This window comes from Manis pentadactyla, chromosome 5, assembly GCF_030020395.1.
Source record: "Manis pentadactyla isolate mManPen7 chromosome 5, mManPen7.hap1, whole genome shotgun sequence".
NCBI classification, from domain to species: domain Eukaryota; kingdom Metazoa; phylum Chordata; class Mammalia; order Pholidota; family Manidae; genus Manis; species Manis pentadactyla.
The window spans coordinates 43,158,075-43,178,121 of NC_080023.1; the positions used below are offsets into that span (position 1 = coordinate 43,158,075).

At 34.0% G+C, this 20,047-nt stretch overlaps 1 protein-coding gene and 1 non-coding gene across 3 annotated transcripts in view; one reads left to right on the forward strand and one right to left on the reverse strand.

Moving 5' to 3' along the window:
- Window positions 1–20,047, reverse strand: part of CHIC2 (cysteine rich hydrophobic domain 2) — a 46,039-nt gene that overhangs the window by 11,051 nt on the left and 14,941 nt on the right. For both annotated transcript variants that reach the window (XM_036895293.2, XM_057502231.1), the window contains exons 2-3: window positions 15,570–15,624; window positions 15,269–15,424 (exon numbers count right to left, since the gene is read on the reverse strand). In XM_036895293.2, coding sequence (XP_036751188.1) covers window positions 15,269–15,424; window positions 15,570–15,624 — 211 coding nt within the window. The remainder of the gene's footprint in view (window positions 1–15,268; window positions 15,425–15,569; window positions 15,625–20,047) is intronic.
- On the forward strand, window positions 2,089–2,192 carry LOC118917443 (small nucleolar RNA U13). The gene has a single exon (XR_005026797.2). It is a non-coding gene; the product is annotated as a small nucleolar RNA U13 (small nucleolar RNA).

Consider the following 20,047-nt stretch of genomic DNA (forward strand, 5'->3'; position numbering starts at 1 on the left):
TAGTATATGTTGATTCACACTTTGGATCTGACCCCATACCAGCTGTCTTCCCTTTGTTATTTTATTTAATCTACATGGCACCTTGTATTCCTTTCATTTTACAAATGAAAACTATGGCTTGGAGGAGTTAAGACACTTAAAGCTACACTAGGAAAGGATCGTGCTAGGATTCGAAACAAGGATTACATAGCCTTCCTTCAACATTATGCTCTTTCCATTATTCTACAGAGTTATGAATTTCTAAAGAACCCATAACTTGTCAAATAATATGCCTATGACATGGAGATATCTAAGCCACTAATCAGGCTGTCTGCCTTAAACAACCAACTTACTCTAAAACTAAACTTTTCCCAGCTCTAATTTTCTGTGGTTCTAAGGTCTGGGAAATAACCATTCTACTGTATTCTGCAGTCTCAAGGAGATTTATCCAAAGTGTCTTTTATCTGGTTTTAACACCTTTCCTCATGCAATAAAACATGACTTGAGGTATATTTCTATTTTATAGATTACACAACACAGGTTTATTTTTAAAATCGTATTTTTAAACCATCAGAAAATTCCAGAAGCCATATGCACTAGATGAAATAAAATCCAGAGAAGGAAAGAGCCCTTCCTAAATTATTTGATAATTATTGGCCATTTTCTTACTTTGTAGATTTCAGGAGTGGGCTGAGGATTAAGCCTGGCACAAGTGGGACATTACTGGGGGAAAGGGAAATCAAAAGAGCTTCTGCAGGTTGTGTGGGTTGGCTCAATGGACCGGAAATTAAATGTATCTTAAATGCAAAGCCAGTTTTCCCTAGAAATATTACTGAGTTCTGGGGCAGCATGGAAGGATGGCGGACCAAGCCAGAAAGGCAAAAAAAAATTATTCAGTCTCCCAGTGCTTAGGAGAGAAAGGAGGATCTGAAACATACACATGATTGGTCTACCCCTTCAAGACACTTGAACTTGAATGAGATGGAAGGCTAAAAAGCCAATCTCAAAATATCCTAAGGTATACAGCTTTTAGGGTGAGGAGACAAAGACCTGCCAGGCCTTAATCAAAAGTCTAGAATAGCCATACCAGAGAAACAGAGAAAACCAGAGGTGAACTGAATCTTACAAAACTTGCAAACCAGACTGACCAGCTCAGTCTCTGATTAATGATCATTCCCTTTTACCTTATCTGCCTAATAGAGGAAAGAAGGGATCCTTGATCGTGGAAGATCTCATTTGGAGCTTCTACTTCATTTTGTGTATAATATCTAATACAAAATAAAGAACTGTAAGAGGTAGGAAAATGTGACCAATCATCAAAAGGAAAGAACCCACAGAAACAGACCTACCGGTAATCCAGGTATTGGTGTTAGCTGACACTCAACAAAATAGACGGAAAAGACAGACAAAAATTTGGGTGAAAAGATGAAGAATTTAAAAAGAGAAGTGGACTCTATAAAAGCATCAGATGGACATTCTGGAACTGAAATATACAGTATCTTAAGAACTCACTGAATGGGTTAACAACAGCCTGGACACCAGTGAAGATAGGCAAATCTTTCTACAAACCACCAAACCAATACTATGTCCTAAATATTCAGAGAGAACTGAATGTCAGCCAACTTCTGGCAGATCACACTTTTGAAGGAGTTTAACACATCTTTAAAGTCCCAGTGCTAGCTCTGCACATTTAAGGCTCAAAGTTTATACTTTTTTGAGTATCCTCTTTTATAATAGTAACATATCTTTATTACAATTAAAAACAAATTGTCAGTGCTGTTCACACTAATGGCCATAATTTATTTAGCTTATATTAAGAATGAATTTTCTAAGTGTCAAGCCTAAGATATTCTTTAAAATTAAATAACAATATATTCCTCCTCAATTTTATAATATAGGAGATACTGAGGAAAGGGCAAGAAACTACAAACTGAGCACCTAGGGATTAACATAGAAAACCCAAATCTCCCTTCAGTGCGAGTCCCTGTCCCTCCTACACTGTTGCGTTAACTCATTTCACAGCATTCTCAATCTAAGAGTAAATACACAAGTTTCACGGAAGAATATAGTATTAGGAAAAAAAATACTTTATCGAAAATCACATGCATGATCCTTTCGTAGTGCATAAGAATGATGACTGGGTATTCATGCTCTCATGTGACATGTGCCTCCCTCAAACCTTGTTACAACACAGGCACATTATCCATACGATGTACAGGCAAAGAAAAAAAAATCATGTGCTATTATCTGCTAGGGAGTGAATAACTAATAAATATTTTTCAAAGACAGGTATGTTGGTTTCTATTTACTTTTGTAGAAGTAAAACAGAAGTAAAAGCAATATATCAACTGTTAGCTGTCCAACTGGAACTCTGTATAAAAAATATTTAAAATATACTTTTTGGACATTACATAATGATAAAGGGGTCAGTCCAACAAGAGGATATAACCATTCTAAATATATATGCACCCAACACAGGAGCACCAGCATATGTGAAACAAATACTAACAGAATTAAAGGGGGAAATACACTGCAATGCATTCATTCTAGGAGACTTCAACACACCACTCACCCCAAAGGATAGATCCACCAGACAGAAAGTAAGGACACAGAGGCACTGAACAATACACTAGAACAGATGGACCTAATAGACATCTATAGAACTCTACATCCAAAAGCAACAAGATACACATTCTTCTCAAGTCCACATGGAATATTCTCCAGAATAGACTACATACTAGGCCACAAAAAGAGCCTCAGTAAATTCCAAAAGATTGAAATTCTACCAACCAACTTTTCAGACCACAAAGGTATAAAACTAGAAATAAATTGTACAAAGAAAGCAAAAAGGCTCACAAACACATGGAGGGAGGCTTAACAACATGCTCCTAAATAATCAATGGCTTAACGACCAAATTAAAATAGAGATCAAGCAATATATGGAAACAAATGACAACAACAACACAAAGCCCCAACTTCTGTGGGACACAGCAAAAGCAGTCTTAAGAGGAAAGTATATAGCAATCCAGGCATATTTTTAAAAGTCTGAACAATCCCAAATGAATAGTCTAAAGTCACAATTACCAAAATTAGAAAAAGAAGAACAAATGAGGCCTAAAGTCAGCAGAAGTAGGGACATAATAAAGATCAGAGAAGAAATAAATAAAATTGAGAAGAATAAAACAATAGAAAAAAATCAATGAAACCAAGAGCTGGTTCTTTGAGAAAGTAAAATGTACTTTTCTACTGCATCCACTTTATCTACTTTATGGTCTCCTTCCTTTACAATGAGTTTGTATCGTCAAGAAACACAAATTTATTGAAGCATTAGAAAAATAACTAGCAGAAAGATAAATATGCTGAAAATCTAAATAAAGTATTGCGAAAGCTGATATAAAATGCTTGGACACTGTTATCATTTATAAATCAACTGGATAAACTCAGTTAAGTTCCAACAACATTCTATGAGCCTGAACTTCTTAACTTACAAAATAATGATCTTTTAAACTTCTTCCAAACCTCCAAAATCACCCACTTCTAGGTATAAAATCAAATTATGATAAAAAATAGCTTTTGTATCATTACTGGAAAGTGAAAAAACAGATGAGATTTGAGTTACAAGCCTAAGTCATGGCTTAGTTTTATAGGCTATGATACCTCAAACAAATCACTTAACTTCTAGGCCTCAGTTTTCTCACCCTTAAAATAGGAATAATATGAATAAAACCTATTAGCATTTCGTGAAGATTAAATTACATAGTACAAGCAAAATGATTAAATCAATCCCTAGCATATACTAAACACTCAGTAATTAGATGCTATCATGGTATTTATAACACAGGACTGTTGTCAAGATTAAAAGAGAAAATGTATGGGTTTTACAATATATGCGTGTACCAAATCATCATGTTGTACAATTTAAATTTGCACATTTTGCAACTGTATTTCAATAAATCTGGAAAAAAGGGGAGAATGTATAGGGTAGATCTTATGTTAAATGTTATTACAAACACAGAGGAGAGAGAGGGAAGGAGGAAATTATTAGAGGTGGTGGTTACATTTATGGCATTCTTTATAGTGACAATTTCATCATGGGTATATACTTATCTTCAAATTTATCAAGGAGTATACATTAAACATGCAGCTTTTTTGTATTGTCAGTCATATCTCAATTAAAAAAAGACAAAGAAATTCAAAAAGAGAATGCATATAAAACATCTTGCTAATATCAGGTATATACAACAGATTTCTTGTTCTCTGAAAGTAGAACATTCCTATAAAAGTTTTCTTAAGCCACAATGGAGTAAAGCAAAGAAACAATTACCTTTAATGAAATATTTTTTTACCATTTCCAGACCTAAAAAATAACCTCTCTTGGGTTTTTCTGATACCTTGGGCCACATCTTGCTAAAAGATTCACAAAGTAAATCAAGATAAAACACAGATGCTCACAAACACAGTTCAAAGCTGTGGCAGCTTGATGCGGAGACACTGAGTATATAGTTCCTGGGAAAGGAGTCTGGTGACACCACTCTCATTTCCTGGGGTCTGTGATGTCTCTGTAATGGCTCACTGCAAAACAAACCCTGAACACTATTTTTGCTTTTTGCTTTTTTGTGAAAGTGAAAATTCTCTTCAGATTTCTTTTGGTTAGTGGAAACAGGTACTAATGAAGGTCTTTCATAAAAGGGAAGTGGCATAACATCAACTTGTGAAAAACAGGGGACACTTATAATCATTATCCTTCTCTTCATTTTTTCCTTGGAGTCTATTATTCCATTAATACCACTACAATTTACATTTTATAGCAAAACGTCTTAAGTTGTACATACATCAGGAATTTAGCAATGTGGAGTGATCTGTATTATAAAGCAAACGTTAGTATCTTAAATTACACTAAAGCAGGTGTAAAGATCAAACATCTAATATTATGTGAAAAGTTTTCTTAAATATAAAATCAAAATGTTTCTTATTTAAATATGCAAATGTATAAGTTTCTTTCTTCTGGGTACATGATAGAAATTTCCATAAATCATATTTTATATTTCTATGTCTATTACTGTACATTAAAACAGCACATAAATCTTTCTCTATCACAAACATCAGGCTCCTAAAACCCCTCTGTAATAAGAGCATATGAAAGTGGAGAAAAAAGGAAACTGAAGAATATTATTGACCATATGGAAACCTCATAAGTATTTGTTATATTTACCAAAATAAAACAAACTGGTTAACATTTAAAAAATTAGCAGTGACTCTCTATATCTTCAATCAACAATAATGGCTATCATAAGAATACATTTCATTCATCATCCCTTGTTCACTAGAAACTTTTCAGGATTTTCCTTCACTAAAATTTCATTAAGATGCTTTTAAGTTTGTTTGCTTTGTTTCATTATCTACAATATATTACAGGAATTTTTCTTCAGAATATTCACCCAAAAGTTCAATGCCATTCTCATTTTATGATTCAGTTACTGAATATAAACGCTCAAACCCAAACCCAGAGTAAATTTAGAGTTTTGAAAGCTCTGGGTAACTTTTAGCCCTGTCAATATACCTGAGTAAGTATATTTCAAATTTCTCCCATATACAAATTTTTGTAGCATTCTTAATTATGACTCACGCAAGTTCACTTAGCCTTAAATCTCTTTAGGTCTTACAAGGCTGCATTCTCACTCAAAAACCCCTATTCCTGACCTCTCCCATTTGGCTTCCCAACCCCTAGTATACCCTAAACGAAGCAATTCATAATTACCAGATAACTAAACTTCAGCATGAAAGAAAGATATCCAGAAGTAAATCAAAGCACAATTTATCTTACAAGAAAAACAGACTGGATACAAACCCTTCAAAGTTTCAAAAACCAACTAGCAAATATCTAAAAAACAAGCCTCAGAGAAGAAAAAAAATGATAATAAAAAACTAAACAGTTAGCCAGAGACGGGTAAGATTCCTCAAGGGAGGAACAACCTAAGACAGGCACAGTCGCAGGGGGGCCATCAGGTGAGAAATTGGGGATCAACAGAGGTGAGGCTTAGAACCTCACCCCCCCGTTCTGAGAGAAATCTTCTGCATACGTGGATGTTTTATTGCCCTGGTCTAGCTTGGATTAACACATAGTCTACAGGCACACACCTGATCATCTACATGTGCTCTCTTACAACACTAAACTATGTTTTCTACCTTTATCTTGTATCTACCTACCACTTCAGCATTTTATTAAAAATAATAATAATAAAGAGAGATATGTGGTATCCACATATAAATCAAGTATAAAAACCAAATGAGTATTCATATTTGAACTGACTGTTTATAGTTCATAATGCATGAGCAAAACCGAAAGTTTCTGTGATGACTGCCCTTGTACTGTTCACTATGTAACTTATTCATTATGTAAGAATTTGTTCTACATGTAAAAACTTGTTTGTTATGCCTCAGAAGATTGGAGACTGACAAAAATTAGGCTTGGGGTGGATTAATGATTGTGCATTGAGCATTGACTCCCCTATACAGAATTTTATTGTCGTTAACAACCATTTGATCAATAAATATGAGAGATGCCCTCACAAAAAAAAAAAGGACAGACTTCCAATGGTAAAATAAATTAGTAACCGGGATGTGATGTATAGCATAAGGAATATAGTCAAGATATTGTAACAGCCTGGTAGGGTGATAGCTGGAACCTAGAATTATGTATACAAATGTTCTACCACTGTGTTGTACACTTGAAACTCATGTAATGTAATACTGTGTGTCAACTACCCTTCAATAAAAAATAATTATTAAAAAAAAAAAAAAAAAACTAAACAATCTACATGAAAATATTTTACTGAAATGTTACTATTTAGATCTGAAATAAACATCAACATTGAGAACTTCTTTACTGAAAGCTTGGAAGCAGAGATGTTTTGTAGACCTACACAGCTCAATTTTCAAAGGATTATCAATTTTCAGAGCTGAAAAGTATCTGAGAAATCAGTCAGCCTCTCCTTTCCTCAGACTGAAAGAAAAAGAAGCATAAGTTGGGGAGGGGGAGAGAAAAACTTTAGCCTCAGAGAGGTTTTTAAGTGACTCTTAAGGTCACCCAGCTTCAAACAGTAATTTACTAGGTTTACACTTTATCACACTGCCCCTGCAGAAAAAAAGTCTGTTATTTACTCTTAAAAAAAGATGCTTTTATTTACTTAGGAATCTTGTTTTTAATAATAAGGATCATATCTCCTAAAATGTTACAATCTGACTACTCTAGGATTTCAAAAGCCAGAGAGTACATTCATTCAACAAATACTTATTGAACACAAATAGATGCTAGGCACTGTGAGAGGCACAGGGGATACAGTAGTTAATTAGCAAGACTGACACTGGGAACAATAATAATAAAATGATCATAACAACAACTGCCATTAATTAAGCACCTACTACAGGCAAAATACTATACTAAGGATTCTACAGGCACTTGCTCTAATTCTTAAGATAACACTGCAAGGAAAAGATTAATAGCCCCATTTTAGTCAGGTAAAAACTGAGGTTCAGAGAGAATAAACTGATCATCCACTTAGAGTAAGTGCCATTTTCCAAACCAATTCTCTCTTAAACCAAAGTGCAGAACACATGTTGCAGCCTACTTTCCTATTCCTAAGTCTCTGATACAGGACTAAATACAAGTTAAGAATATAAAGGGGAATGGAAATACACACTATTTACAAGTCTATATAGAGAGCACTTTTAGAAAGCCATACAATTCTGGTCACCATATGTAAGAGAGAGATTAAAGCACTCAAAAACCAAAAAGAGGTTAAGACAACTAACAAGATTAAGAAGCTGGTGAGTGTACAAACTGTCTAAAACTTAGGGTTCTTCAGTCAGAAAAGATAATGGCTGAGAGCACATGTAAACAAAGCCTATAAAGTCACTGAAGTTAGGATATTACATGTGTGTGTGCGTGTGTGTGCATGGGCGCGCACATGTGTGCAAAAAATCTCAGAAGACTGAAACTAATACTTTAGGATGGAAACAAACCAAAACAAACAAGAAATACTACAATACAACATACAGTAAAATTATGAAACTTGTTTCCTCAAAAAATAAGCAGGCTGAAAGTACACACAAGTCATAGAGGGCTCACTAACCTGGACATCAATTTTCTCAACTATAATACTACGATTAAGGCACCATCAAGAAGCAAAATAGAAACAGAAATATAAACAAAAATAAGCTTTTACAAAGTAGACATCATAAAATCTAATGAAGCTGAAGCATTTAATTCACTTATATGCTCCTTGGACTCTTACAGAGAACCTACTAAAAGGCTGAGGCTTCCTTTTAAAAAAAAGCTGTTTTACTGTCTTCCAAGCACTTATCACTACTTGTAATGACCTCACTGCTTTTTGCCTATCTTTTAAGTCCACAAAAGGAACCAAATAACTTCTAAACAGTACCTAAATGCATCTAGAAAAGTACAAAGCCCACATTGTGGGTTCGGAAATATTAAGTAAAATATTAAGTAAGTAACTTCCAAAGAATGGCACAATAGCAGCATAAAGAAATACCAGCAAAAATGAGCAATTTCATTAAATATATATGCTTATCTTCCAAGAGTTATCAACTTTACAATGTTACAAATAAGTCATTTTAAACATTATTAAAACAAATATGTTATATAATAAAATGAAAAATTCAAATGAGTGTTTGAGATATAACACAAGACCTCAAATACATGTTGTCACTGTGATTGCAAGTGGCTACTTCATATTTCTAGACCCTTAGAACACATATTTATTGTCTTTGTGATATGCTACTTCATGAAAAATATGACAAGTAGTTACAAACTTAAACTGTGTATTTACCTAGCGCATATTCCAAACAGACTATATGCTCTTTGAGTAAAGCATTAATATGTATCTTTCTATCCCCAGCACCTTAATATGGTACTGTTATGTCAAGAACACTTCTATAAAAAGAGGACCTTCAGACATTCATTTCAGCAAAGACAAAGAAATAGGCACCATATGTACCCTCTGGCCTAGAACAACCAAAAAAAAAAAAGAGAGACAAAAATATACAAAACTGTTTTCAAGACAATGGACAACAGACAACAAATGACAGTGATTCCTTATAGACCAGAAACAAATGAGATAGCCCTATGAATTCCCACGCTATTGAAGTAGGTGAGATTCCAGGCCACAGCAAAGGAAGGGAGAGCCCAGAAAAAGCCTGGGACTCCCTGAGAAACAGAGCTGAGAATCTTGGAAGACCAGGGCAGCTCGAAGCCACAACACATAGTACCACAGAGGAGAGTGCTACACAAAGAATGAACATCAAAGATCAGCAGATAGTTCCTACTGAATATAGGTGAGTATTGAGCAGCAAATGCAGGTAAGAAAACTACCAGATTTAGAAAAAGGAACTACTGGGAAGGACTACAGGCAACAGTGCCCAAAGCTCACAAAGGTCCAGCTCAGGGCCACTTTCCATCAGACAGACTAGAAAGCATCAAAATTCCTAAGCCATTAGTCTAGTATCCAGGATCTTATCTCACTAGTGTGAAATAACTACTCCTAGACTAATACTGCTCTGATTCAAGAAGTTAAACACAGAATTACCTTATGACCCCACACTCTTTGGTATATACCTAAAAAAACTGACAAGTATCAAACACGTACATGTACACCCATGTTCCCACATAGCAGCACTAGTCACCTTTTGGATGGAAACAGTCTAAATATCCACCAGTGGATGAATAACTAAACAAACTGTGGTGTACATATACATACAATATGGTGGAATATTATTCAGCCATAAAAAAGAATAAAGTATCAATATATGCTACAATATGAATGAACTTTGAAAACATCAAGCCAAGTGAAAAAAGCAAGACACATTAAGGTCATATATTGTATAATTCCATTTATACAAAATATCCAGAATAGATAAATCCAAAGAGATAGAACACAAACTGGTGGTTGAAGGGTGGGAGGGATAGGGTAATAGGAAGAAACTAGTTAATGGGTAAGTGGTTTTACTTTGGAGTGATGGAAATGTTTTGGAACAAGACAGAGGTGATAGTTGCAAAACACTGTGAATGTACTAAATGCTACTGAATTGTTATCCACTTTATAATGGCTAATTTCCGCTATGTGAATTTCACCTCAATAAATTATTTTTAAAAATAAGAATGCAGAAAATGAAAATGGAAACTAAAAACTGGGAAGAAAAGAAAACAGCAAAACGGAAGACCTAAATTTAGCCATATCAATTATCACAATAAATGTAAATGCCTCAAAATCCCTAGTTAAAAGGCACAGATTATCCAACTGAATAAAAAAAGCAGGACCCAACATATTTTTATAAAAAATGAACTTTAAATAAAGGCACAAGTAAGTTGAAACTAAAATGATGGAAAAGCTGTGCCATGCTAATATTAACCAAAAGAAAGTTGGAATGACTATTATTATTAGACAAAGTAGATTTCAGAGAAAAAATATGATTAGAGATAAAGAGGTCAATCCATGGAGTAGACAAAAAACCTGTTAAATTTATACACCTAGAGTATCAAAATAAATGAAACAAAACTAAGAATAAATAGACAAACCCATAACTACACAAAGTCTAAGACTTTAATAGTCCTTTCTGGATAAATGCTAGAACTAGGAGACAGAAAATCAGTAAGAATATAGAAGATTTGAACAATGTTATCAAACAACTTTTATAAAACTGACATTTATAAAACACTCCATCCAATAACAGATGAATATACATCCTTTTCAAGGGCACAAGGATCAATTACCAAGACAGTTCATATTCTGGGCAATAAAACAAATCTTAATAAATTTAAAAGGATCCACAACATACCAAGTATTATCTAACTACAATGAAATTAAAAAATCAGTAACAGAAAGGTATCTATAAAATCCCCCAAATATTTGGAAGCTAAATAAAATTCTTCTAAATAATGCATTGGTCATAGAAGAAATCAAAAGAGAAATACAAAAGTAAAATTAATGAAAATTAAAATATAACATCAAAATGTGGGCAATACAATTAACAGCTCACAGGAAGGAAATTTATAACACTAAAACATCAGAAGAAAGGTCTCAAATCAATGACCTTTGTTTCCATCTTAAGAAACCAGAAAAGAAGGAGCAAGGTAAATCCAAAGTAATAAGAAATAAAATAATACAAGTCACACTGAAACCAATGAAATATTTAAAAAAAAAACAATCAATAGAAATAATCAATGAAACCAAAAGCTGCTCTCTAAGGTTAATAAAATTGATAAACCACTAACCAGACTGGTCAGGGGGAAAAAAAAAAAAAGAGAGAGAGACACACACACACACAAAGAATAATTTAACTTTAGGAATAAGTTAAGATGCCATCACTAGAGATTTCGCAGATAGTAAAGGAAAATTAATGAACATTATGAACTGTGTGTATATTATTCAACAACTTAGGTAAAATAGACAAATCCCTTGAAAAACAAGCTTGGAAGCTCAACCAAGATAAAACAGATGACCTGAAAAGTCCAACATCTATTAAAAAGACTGAATTTGTAGTTAAAAACTGCCAACAAAGAAAACTCCATGCCCAGACAGCTTCACTGGTGAAATCTTCCAAAATTTAAGAAAGAAAGAACACATATTTTGCACAAACTCTTTGGATAACCAAAGAGGAGAGAAAACTTCTCAATTCATTTTATGAGGCTATGATTACCCTGTGCCAAATTCAGATATTACAAGAAGAGAAGACTACAGAAAAACATCCCTTATGAACATAAATGTGAAATTAAACAAACCTAGTCAATCAAATCCAACAAAAATATAGAAAGAAAAAGAGACATGATTGAGTGGAGTTTATTCTGGAATTTAAGGTTGGTTTAACATCCAAAAATTTAATCAATGTAATTCGACACATTTCTAAACTAAAAAGAAAAACCATACAACCATCTCTAAAGAAGCAGGAAAGGCATTTGACAAAATCCATGATCTATTCCTGATAAATAGTAAAGAATAAACTATTGAAACACAAAACAAATAGATGAATCTCAAATGTAGTAGCTAAATGAAAGAACCCAGATTCAGAAGGTTATACATCATACTCTATAATTTCAATTTACAAAATATTCTAGAAAAAGCAAAACTGTAGGGATAGAGAAGAGATCAGTGGTTCCAGGGTTTAAAAGTCAAAGAGGTTATGACTACAACCACAAAGGGTATGACAACACAAGAAGTTTTTTGGAGTGAGAGAATTGTAGTGCATCTTGATTGTGGTGGTGTTCACACAACTCTATTTGTCAAAAATCACAGAACTATACACCAAGAGTGAGTTTCACAATATATTAAATAATTTTCAAAAATAGGCCAGTGCAATTTTTTTTAAAAAAGGAAAAAGCAATTTGGAAGTCTACAAATGATAATATGACAGATTAAAAACAAGGTCTCCAGAACAAGACCAGGTCATAAAAAGAGGCACTCAGTTGAGGATAGGTTTCAAAGGCAAGGCAGAAACGTAGTTATCGAAACTGTTGAATAATGTCAGAAAGGTGAAAATGCTGACTGCATATAGAGTGCGCCTCTGGTCCTCATTTATCTTACAGTCTGAGACAATCACAAATGAGGACAAAGGAAAAGTTCAGAGGCTGGCAATCAGGCAGAGTTTTAGCCTTTATTTATAATAGTATCTCTCAATCAAGGATTCTTAAAATGGAATACCTAGATAGAATTTCAAAGAGTTCATAAAAATGGATGGAACAAAAATACATCTTTATTTTCCACTAACCTCTAACTAAACTAGCATAATTTTTTCTTAGGTTATGAATGTATGCAACTAACTGTGGTAGACTAAACAGAACCTGTATCTTTATCACTCACAGAAATCAAAGCTTTTTCTATCACATCATATTACTTTGGATCTTCTGCTTATTTTGTATGTATTAATAAAGAAACATTTATAAATCATATAAGGGGTTTTAGTATTCTAACAACTATATAATTGGTTTCCTCTAAAATCCCATGTATTTTATTTTATATATTTGGAACATATTACATCTTTTAAAATACAAATAAAACATTATTCTAAGAAAGGGTTCATAGGCTTCCCCGAAGTACTAGGAGTCCATGATAAATAAAAGGTTAAAAATCTGAGCTCTAAACTAGTTATCCTGCCCTCATCTTACAAAGCAACCGTTTTTCAAGACCTCTAATACTTTGAATACATGCATGAAGGGTCACTTTCTTTATGGTTATACAATAGTTTACACCCACAACAGCAAAATGCACAGATTTTTGTCAAAGCAGTTCATATAAAACTAAATCATATTTATACAGAGAGACATTAGACTGAATACTACACTGTTAAAAGAAATGTACTTTCTGGTTTCTGTGATGACTGCCCTTGTACTGTTCACCATGTAACTTATTCACTATGTAAGAATTTGTTCTCCATGTAAGAACTTGTTCGTTATGCTTCAGAAGATTGGAGACTGACGAAAATTAGGCTTGGGGTGGATTAATGATTGTGCATTGAGCATTGACTCCCCTATACAGAATTTTATTGTTGTTAACAACCATTTGATCAATAAATATGCGAGATGCCCTCTCAAAAAAAAAAAAAAAAAAGTACACACTTTCAATTGTAAAATAAGTAAGTAACCAGGATGTAATGTATAGCATAAGGAATATAGTCAAAATATTGTAACAACTTTGTATGGTGATAGCTGGTAGCTAGAATTATCATGTATATAAATGTTGAATCACTGTGTTGTACACCTGAAACTAATGTAATACTGTGTGTCAACTACCCTTCAATAAAAAATAATTATCTACAAAAAAAAAAAAAAAAAAACCACTATAAATAAATAAAAATGGAATTCCTTAAAAAAAAGAAATGTACTTTCTGAAACTACATAAGGGAATAGTCTAAAAAACATTAATCTACCTTATGGCTCAAATAAAAAGGAACTTAACCAAAGCCTCTGAAAAATTACCTTAGGTTGCTGAGAATGTGTGGAGAAAGATAGTAAATTTAATTTTGTTTACTTTAGTTTTCTAAATCCTACACTGTGCACACACTGAAATACCTTGTTTAAAAAAGTAGAAAACAAAAGACCTCAAAACCTCAAAATCACACAGGTTTCTACAGTAATAAAACTCTATAATTCTTTGTGTTAAATAACAGCAAATTGCCAACCAATGAGATACAGCAGTCATTTAAACAATGGAAAGATCCAAACAGTAGGAGGGAGTGAAAGAATCTAAATTATAAAAGCTTCAAGTTAAACTATGCACCTCGGGAAAAGTAGAGATTTTTAAAAGTCTATGATCTGAAGATGATCTGGTGAGAACTATGGGGAAAAATATTCTTGTAGAAAAGCAAGTATTACAAATATTACAGTAAATATTACAAAAATTCTATTATCAAGACTATTTCCTTCCTATCACTAAAATATTATATAACAGAAATCAAGGGAAAAACAATTTGCTTTTCCATATTTCCTATTTTTCAACAATAAAATGAAATGGAGCCATAAAAAACCATTCAATTTCAACTTAACAGTACTTCATTTTCATACATGTAATTATCACAATTTTTTAAAACGTTAACAAAAATGCATTGCATTCAACCTAATTTGCCATATCTCTACCCACCTCTTGGAAATTTTTTACTAAAACCAGTCAAAATTATGACTCCTTAGATTATTTTTTTCTGATTACAGAATCACTATGTATTCATCTTGGGAAACTTGAAAAATACAAAACAGCAACAACAAAAAACGAAACAAAATTCCTCATAATTTTACCAAATAGAAAAAAGCATTTACATAAACTTTATTTCATCAAATGGGTATTGTTTTACATATTAGTAACAATGCTATTGACCAATATTTATTAGACACTTACTTTTAGCTGTTTATCTAAGAGCTTTACAAACAATCCTGCTCAAGTAGGTAGGTGAATACTGACATTTTACAGGTATGTCAAATAGAGTTTAAAGTTAGGAAACATGCCTGAGGTCACAGAGCTAAGTGTAGACCTGAACCCAGCATTCTTGATCACTATACCATACTACCATTAGTGTATGTATACAGAATGCTGCATTCTAGTCTACTATTAATTTCCTACGTCATAAAAATTATGATAGCTATGTAATATAACAGCATGTAGAGATCATTTATTTAATCACCCCTGTATTCAGGATAGTGTGACTCATTCAACACAAAAAATAAAACTAGATAAATGCAAGACTGATCTACTTCTAAATGTAAATTAAAATATATAATTGAACTTACTCTTTTACTGAGGCAAATAACTGGCCACATACTGCAACCTAACGTGCAGCAGCAACAAAGGCAGCCACAAAGCAGCCAACGTACATTAACGGGAAGGTTCTTCTTAAGACAACTGTTAACTCTGTTGATGCTGGCTTTAAACTCTTCAGGAGCTACCTAAAGAAAGATTTTAAGAAATAACAACACTGCAATATTAATGTCAATAAACATGTCTCAAGCATAAATTTTTTCTAATTTGTTAGGAAAACACTTCAGTGTTTGAGGCATATAAACAGCATCTAAATAACTGATAGACACTCACTTTTCCAGTTAATGAAGAAGGGAATTCTGATTCAAATTTGTTGCTCAGTCCAAATCTATTAAAAAAGAAGAAAAATATATTATTACATGTCATCACTGGGAAAAAAATTAAGACCATTTAACTTAACCGAAGGTCAAGTAAATAGAATGCAGAGTAAGAATGGAAGTTTGAGAGACAAAAACATTGTAATCAGCAATCTAGGAAATCTAACAAGCAATTTAAGGAGCTCAATCAAAACTTTTGTTTAAGAAGCTGAGAATACAAAAAGGACTGACTTCTTTGGGACTATCTTTGTGAGCCAAGTATTAATGAAACAGAAAACAACCCAATTGTCCAATTCTGTCAAAATACTAAGAGTCTCCCAACTAAGTAAGAGAAGCTAAAATCTCTGCTTTGAGTACTCTTAAGGTCAAGAGCATCTGTTAACTCAATAAAGCAGTAATGCGTAGGAATATAAATTGACAAGCTAGAACTTTCTGAGATCAATTAATGCATTCTATTACAGACAAAAAATGCTTTAAAAAAATCCATCTGGAACAATGAGATAGCTGGCCTGGCTACTTAAATTTTCAAGTACTAAGATATTTCCCATCATACCACCAAAGAAATGGAACCAAGGTAGTGAGTTTTAGTACCTTTAAGCTTTTAAATGTCTGCAAAGATCATAAGGATTGACTGGACACGTGATTATTTCTAGGAAATAATAATGACTAGGAAAGAATAATATCTTAATAGACACACTGGTAAAAGACTGCACCCTGGAAACAAAAATTAACAAACTTAAATATGACTTTTGTGGATCCTGGAGCCAAAATATTTTTCACAAAAGAAGAAAAAACAAAAACAAACAAAAGAAAAAAAAAAGGACAAAATATTTTTCAGTTTTACTGAGATATAATTGACATATAACACTGCATTAGTCTAAGGTATACAACATTATGATTTGATATATATATTATGATTACCACAATCATCTTAGTTATTAACATCCCTCACCTCACAGTTACAATTTTTTTTTCCTGTGATAAGAACGTTGAAGATTCACTCTTTTAGTGACCTTTAAATACACAATATTATACTTTACATAGCTGGCAGTGATTAAGAGGGATCTGCTGAGATATTCTGTATAAAACAGCTGGCCGGGTCAGGGGTTTCTAACTCAGTCATCAGTGGAGCTAGATAGAGAAATCAAGTAAGGTGGGCTGTTTGAAAGCAATAATGAGTGGTATAGACTGGCCAAATGGAGGGTACAGAATTTGTGTGTGTGTATAGCATCATGGGTCAGATCCAGCTGGTTACTATCACACTAGAATGTAAGCCACTTTTGGAAAACTGCATAATTTTTTTCTATGAGGAGCTGGAAAACTAGATTTCTGTGCACTATTTCCCACCTTTAAAATATTGTACAAATCAAACAAAACACTTCTGTGGGTCAGGCTGTGCTTTGCATCATGATCTAGATCCATACTATGGATGCCAGGTAATACACTAAGTTATAGGAAAATTTAAACCCTAATATCCTCTCTTTCCAGAGCCTCAGTAGTTTCTTACTGGCTGAGTGGCTGATGGTGATTCTCTGTCCAGGGAGCACTACCTACTAATTGCCCTGCTGTTCTGCAGGCTCCTTATATGTCAGGCTAGTAGTTACTTCTGAGTAAGAACTGGTAGTTCCAAGGACATTCTTTAGGCACTCAGTTCCTCTTCAGTTATACTTTTGGTTAAGTTGTTTCTTAGAAAGAGATAGTGATTCGTCCTCTTCCTTCAACTCATTCCCAAAAGAAATGTCCCAGGAAAAATGACCAGTGACAATTCGCACTAGATGGGTGTGCTTAGCTTTCCCACCAGCCATTAACTTGGGGCTGATTTTTCCATTCCTCTTTGCATTTGTTTCCCATCTGCTGAACAAGAACACCCAGAAGGAGTGTCAAGAAGATGCTGTTTGGATCTTGTTGACTGCTTTGGGGTCTTCCCAGACCATAGGAGTGAATCTCAACTGCAATTTGCTTTCCCTTTAGAAGTCTCTAAACAAAACATTTAATATTTAAATCAGTACTTCATGATTTTGGGCAGAATGAGCTATAATAATCAAGTACCCTTTCTTCATCTCCATTTGGAATATAGTACTCTGCTACAGGGGTGCTCACACATGTGGTGCCAGGATCTCTTTTTGCTCTCTCAAATCCTTGAGGACCTCAATGAGCTTATTAAGTTTATGCGGTTTATATTTGTCAATATATTAGATCAGACATTAGAACTAAGACCTAAAGCATTTAAAAATTTATTCATAAATGAGCCCATGAAATGCTTAAATAACATTTTTATGAAAAGTAACTGTTTCTTTTTTTTTGCATTTTTTTTTTAATTAAGGTATCACTGATATACACTCTTATGAAGATTTCGCATGAAAAACATTGTGGTTACTACATTCACCCATATTATCAAGTCCCCCCATACCCCACTGAAGTCACTGTCTATCAGTGTAATGAGATGTCAGTCTCTACTAGTCTTCTTTGTGCTACAGTCTTCCCCATGACCTCCCCTACATCATGTGTACCAATCATAATGCCCCTCAATCCCCTTCTCCTTCCCTCCTCACCCACCCTCCCTCACCTCTCCCCTTTGGCAACCACTAGTCCCTTCTTGGAGTCTGTGAGTCTGCTGCTGCAGTTTTGCTTCATTGCTATATCCCACAAATGAGGGAAATCATTTGGTACTTTTCTTTCTCCACCTGGCTTATTTCACTGAACATAATACCCTTTAGCTCCATCCATGTTGTTGCAAATGGTAGGATTTGTTTTCTTCTTATGGCTGAATGCCCACTGTGTATATGTATCACATCTTCTTTGTCTATTCATCTAACTGATGGACACTTAGATTGCTTCCATATCTTGGCTATTATAAATAGTGCTGTGATAAACATAGAGGTGCATATGTCTTTTTGAATCTGAGACCTTGTTTCCTTTGGATAAATTCCTAGGAGAGGAATTCCTAGGTCGAATGATATTTCTATTTTTAGTTTTTTGAGGAACCTCCATATTGCTTTCCACAATGGCTGAACTAGTTTACATTCCCACCAGCAGTATAGGAGGGTTCCCCTTTCTCCGCATCCTCACCAGCATTTGTTGTTCCTTGTCGAAAAGTAACTATTTTTCAAAAATAAAAACTTCTGTAATGGAAGTTGTTACATTTTCACATAACTCTTTAATGCCTGACAATGGAAGACAGCTAGATTGTCACATCTCTTTCTGAATTCAATCTATGGTGATATGCTCTTTTGGTTGATGTTTATAAAGAGAAGTGGACCTCACCAGATACATAGTTGGAATATTGTGTATATTGTGTGTACTCTTCTTTGATACTCCAGGCATACCTCATTTTATTGCGCTTTGTTCTATTGCATTCTGCAGATACTGTATTTTTTACAAACTGAAGGTTAGTAGCAGCCTTGCATCAAGTGATTCTATTGGCGCCATTTTCCCAACAGCATTTGCTCACTTCATGTCTATGTGCCATGCTTTAAACTTTTTCATTATTATAATATTTGTTATGATGACCCACCATTGGTGAACTTTGATGTTACTATTATAATTGTTTTGGGGTGCCATGAACCACACAAATATTAAGATGACAAACTTAATGTATGTGTTCTGACTGCCACCAAATGGCCACTCTCCCATCTTTCTCCCTCTTCTCAGGCCTCCATAGGCCCTGAAATACAATAATATTGAAATCAGTCCAATTAATAATCCTATAATGACCTCTAAGTATTCAAGTGAAAGGAAGAGCCCACATCTGTCACTTTAAATCAAAAGACAGATATGATTATGCTTAGAAGGAAGGCATGTCATAAGCTGAGACAGGCCAAAAGCTAGGGCTCTTGTGTCCAACAGCCAAGCTGTGAATGAATGCAAAAGAAAAGTTCTTGAAGGAAATTAAAAGTGCTACTCCAGTGGACATATGAATGATAAGAAAGTGAAACAGCCTTCCTGCTGATATGGAGAAAGTCTAAGTAGTCTAGATGGTAGATCAATCAAGCCACAACATTCCCTTCATCCAAAGTCTAATCCAGAACAAGGCCCTAACTCTCTTCACTTCTATAAAGGCTAAGAGGAGAGGAACCTGCAGATGAAAAGTTTTAAGCCAGAAAGGTTGGTTCATGCAGTTTAAGGAAAGAAGCTGTCTCCATAACATGGAAGTACAAGGTAAAACAGCTATAGATGCTGCAACAAATTATCCAGAAGATCTCAGATAATTAAAGTGACCACACTAAACAACAACAGGTTTTCAATGCAGACACAACAGCTGTATATTGGTAGAAGATGCCATCTAGGACTTTCATAGCTAGAGAGAAGTCAATGTCTGGCTATAAGCTTCAAAGGACAGGCTGACTCTCTCAATAGAGCCAATGCAGCTGATGACTTTAAGCTGAAGCCAATGCTCATTTACCATTCTGAGAATCCTAAGGTCCTTAAGAATTA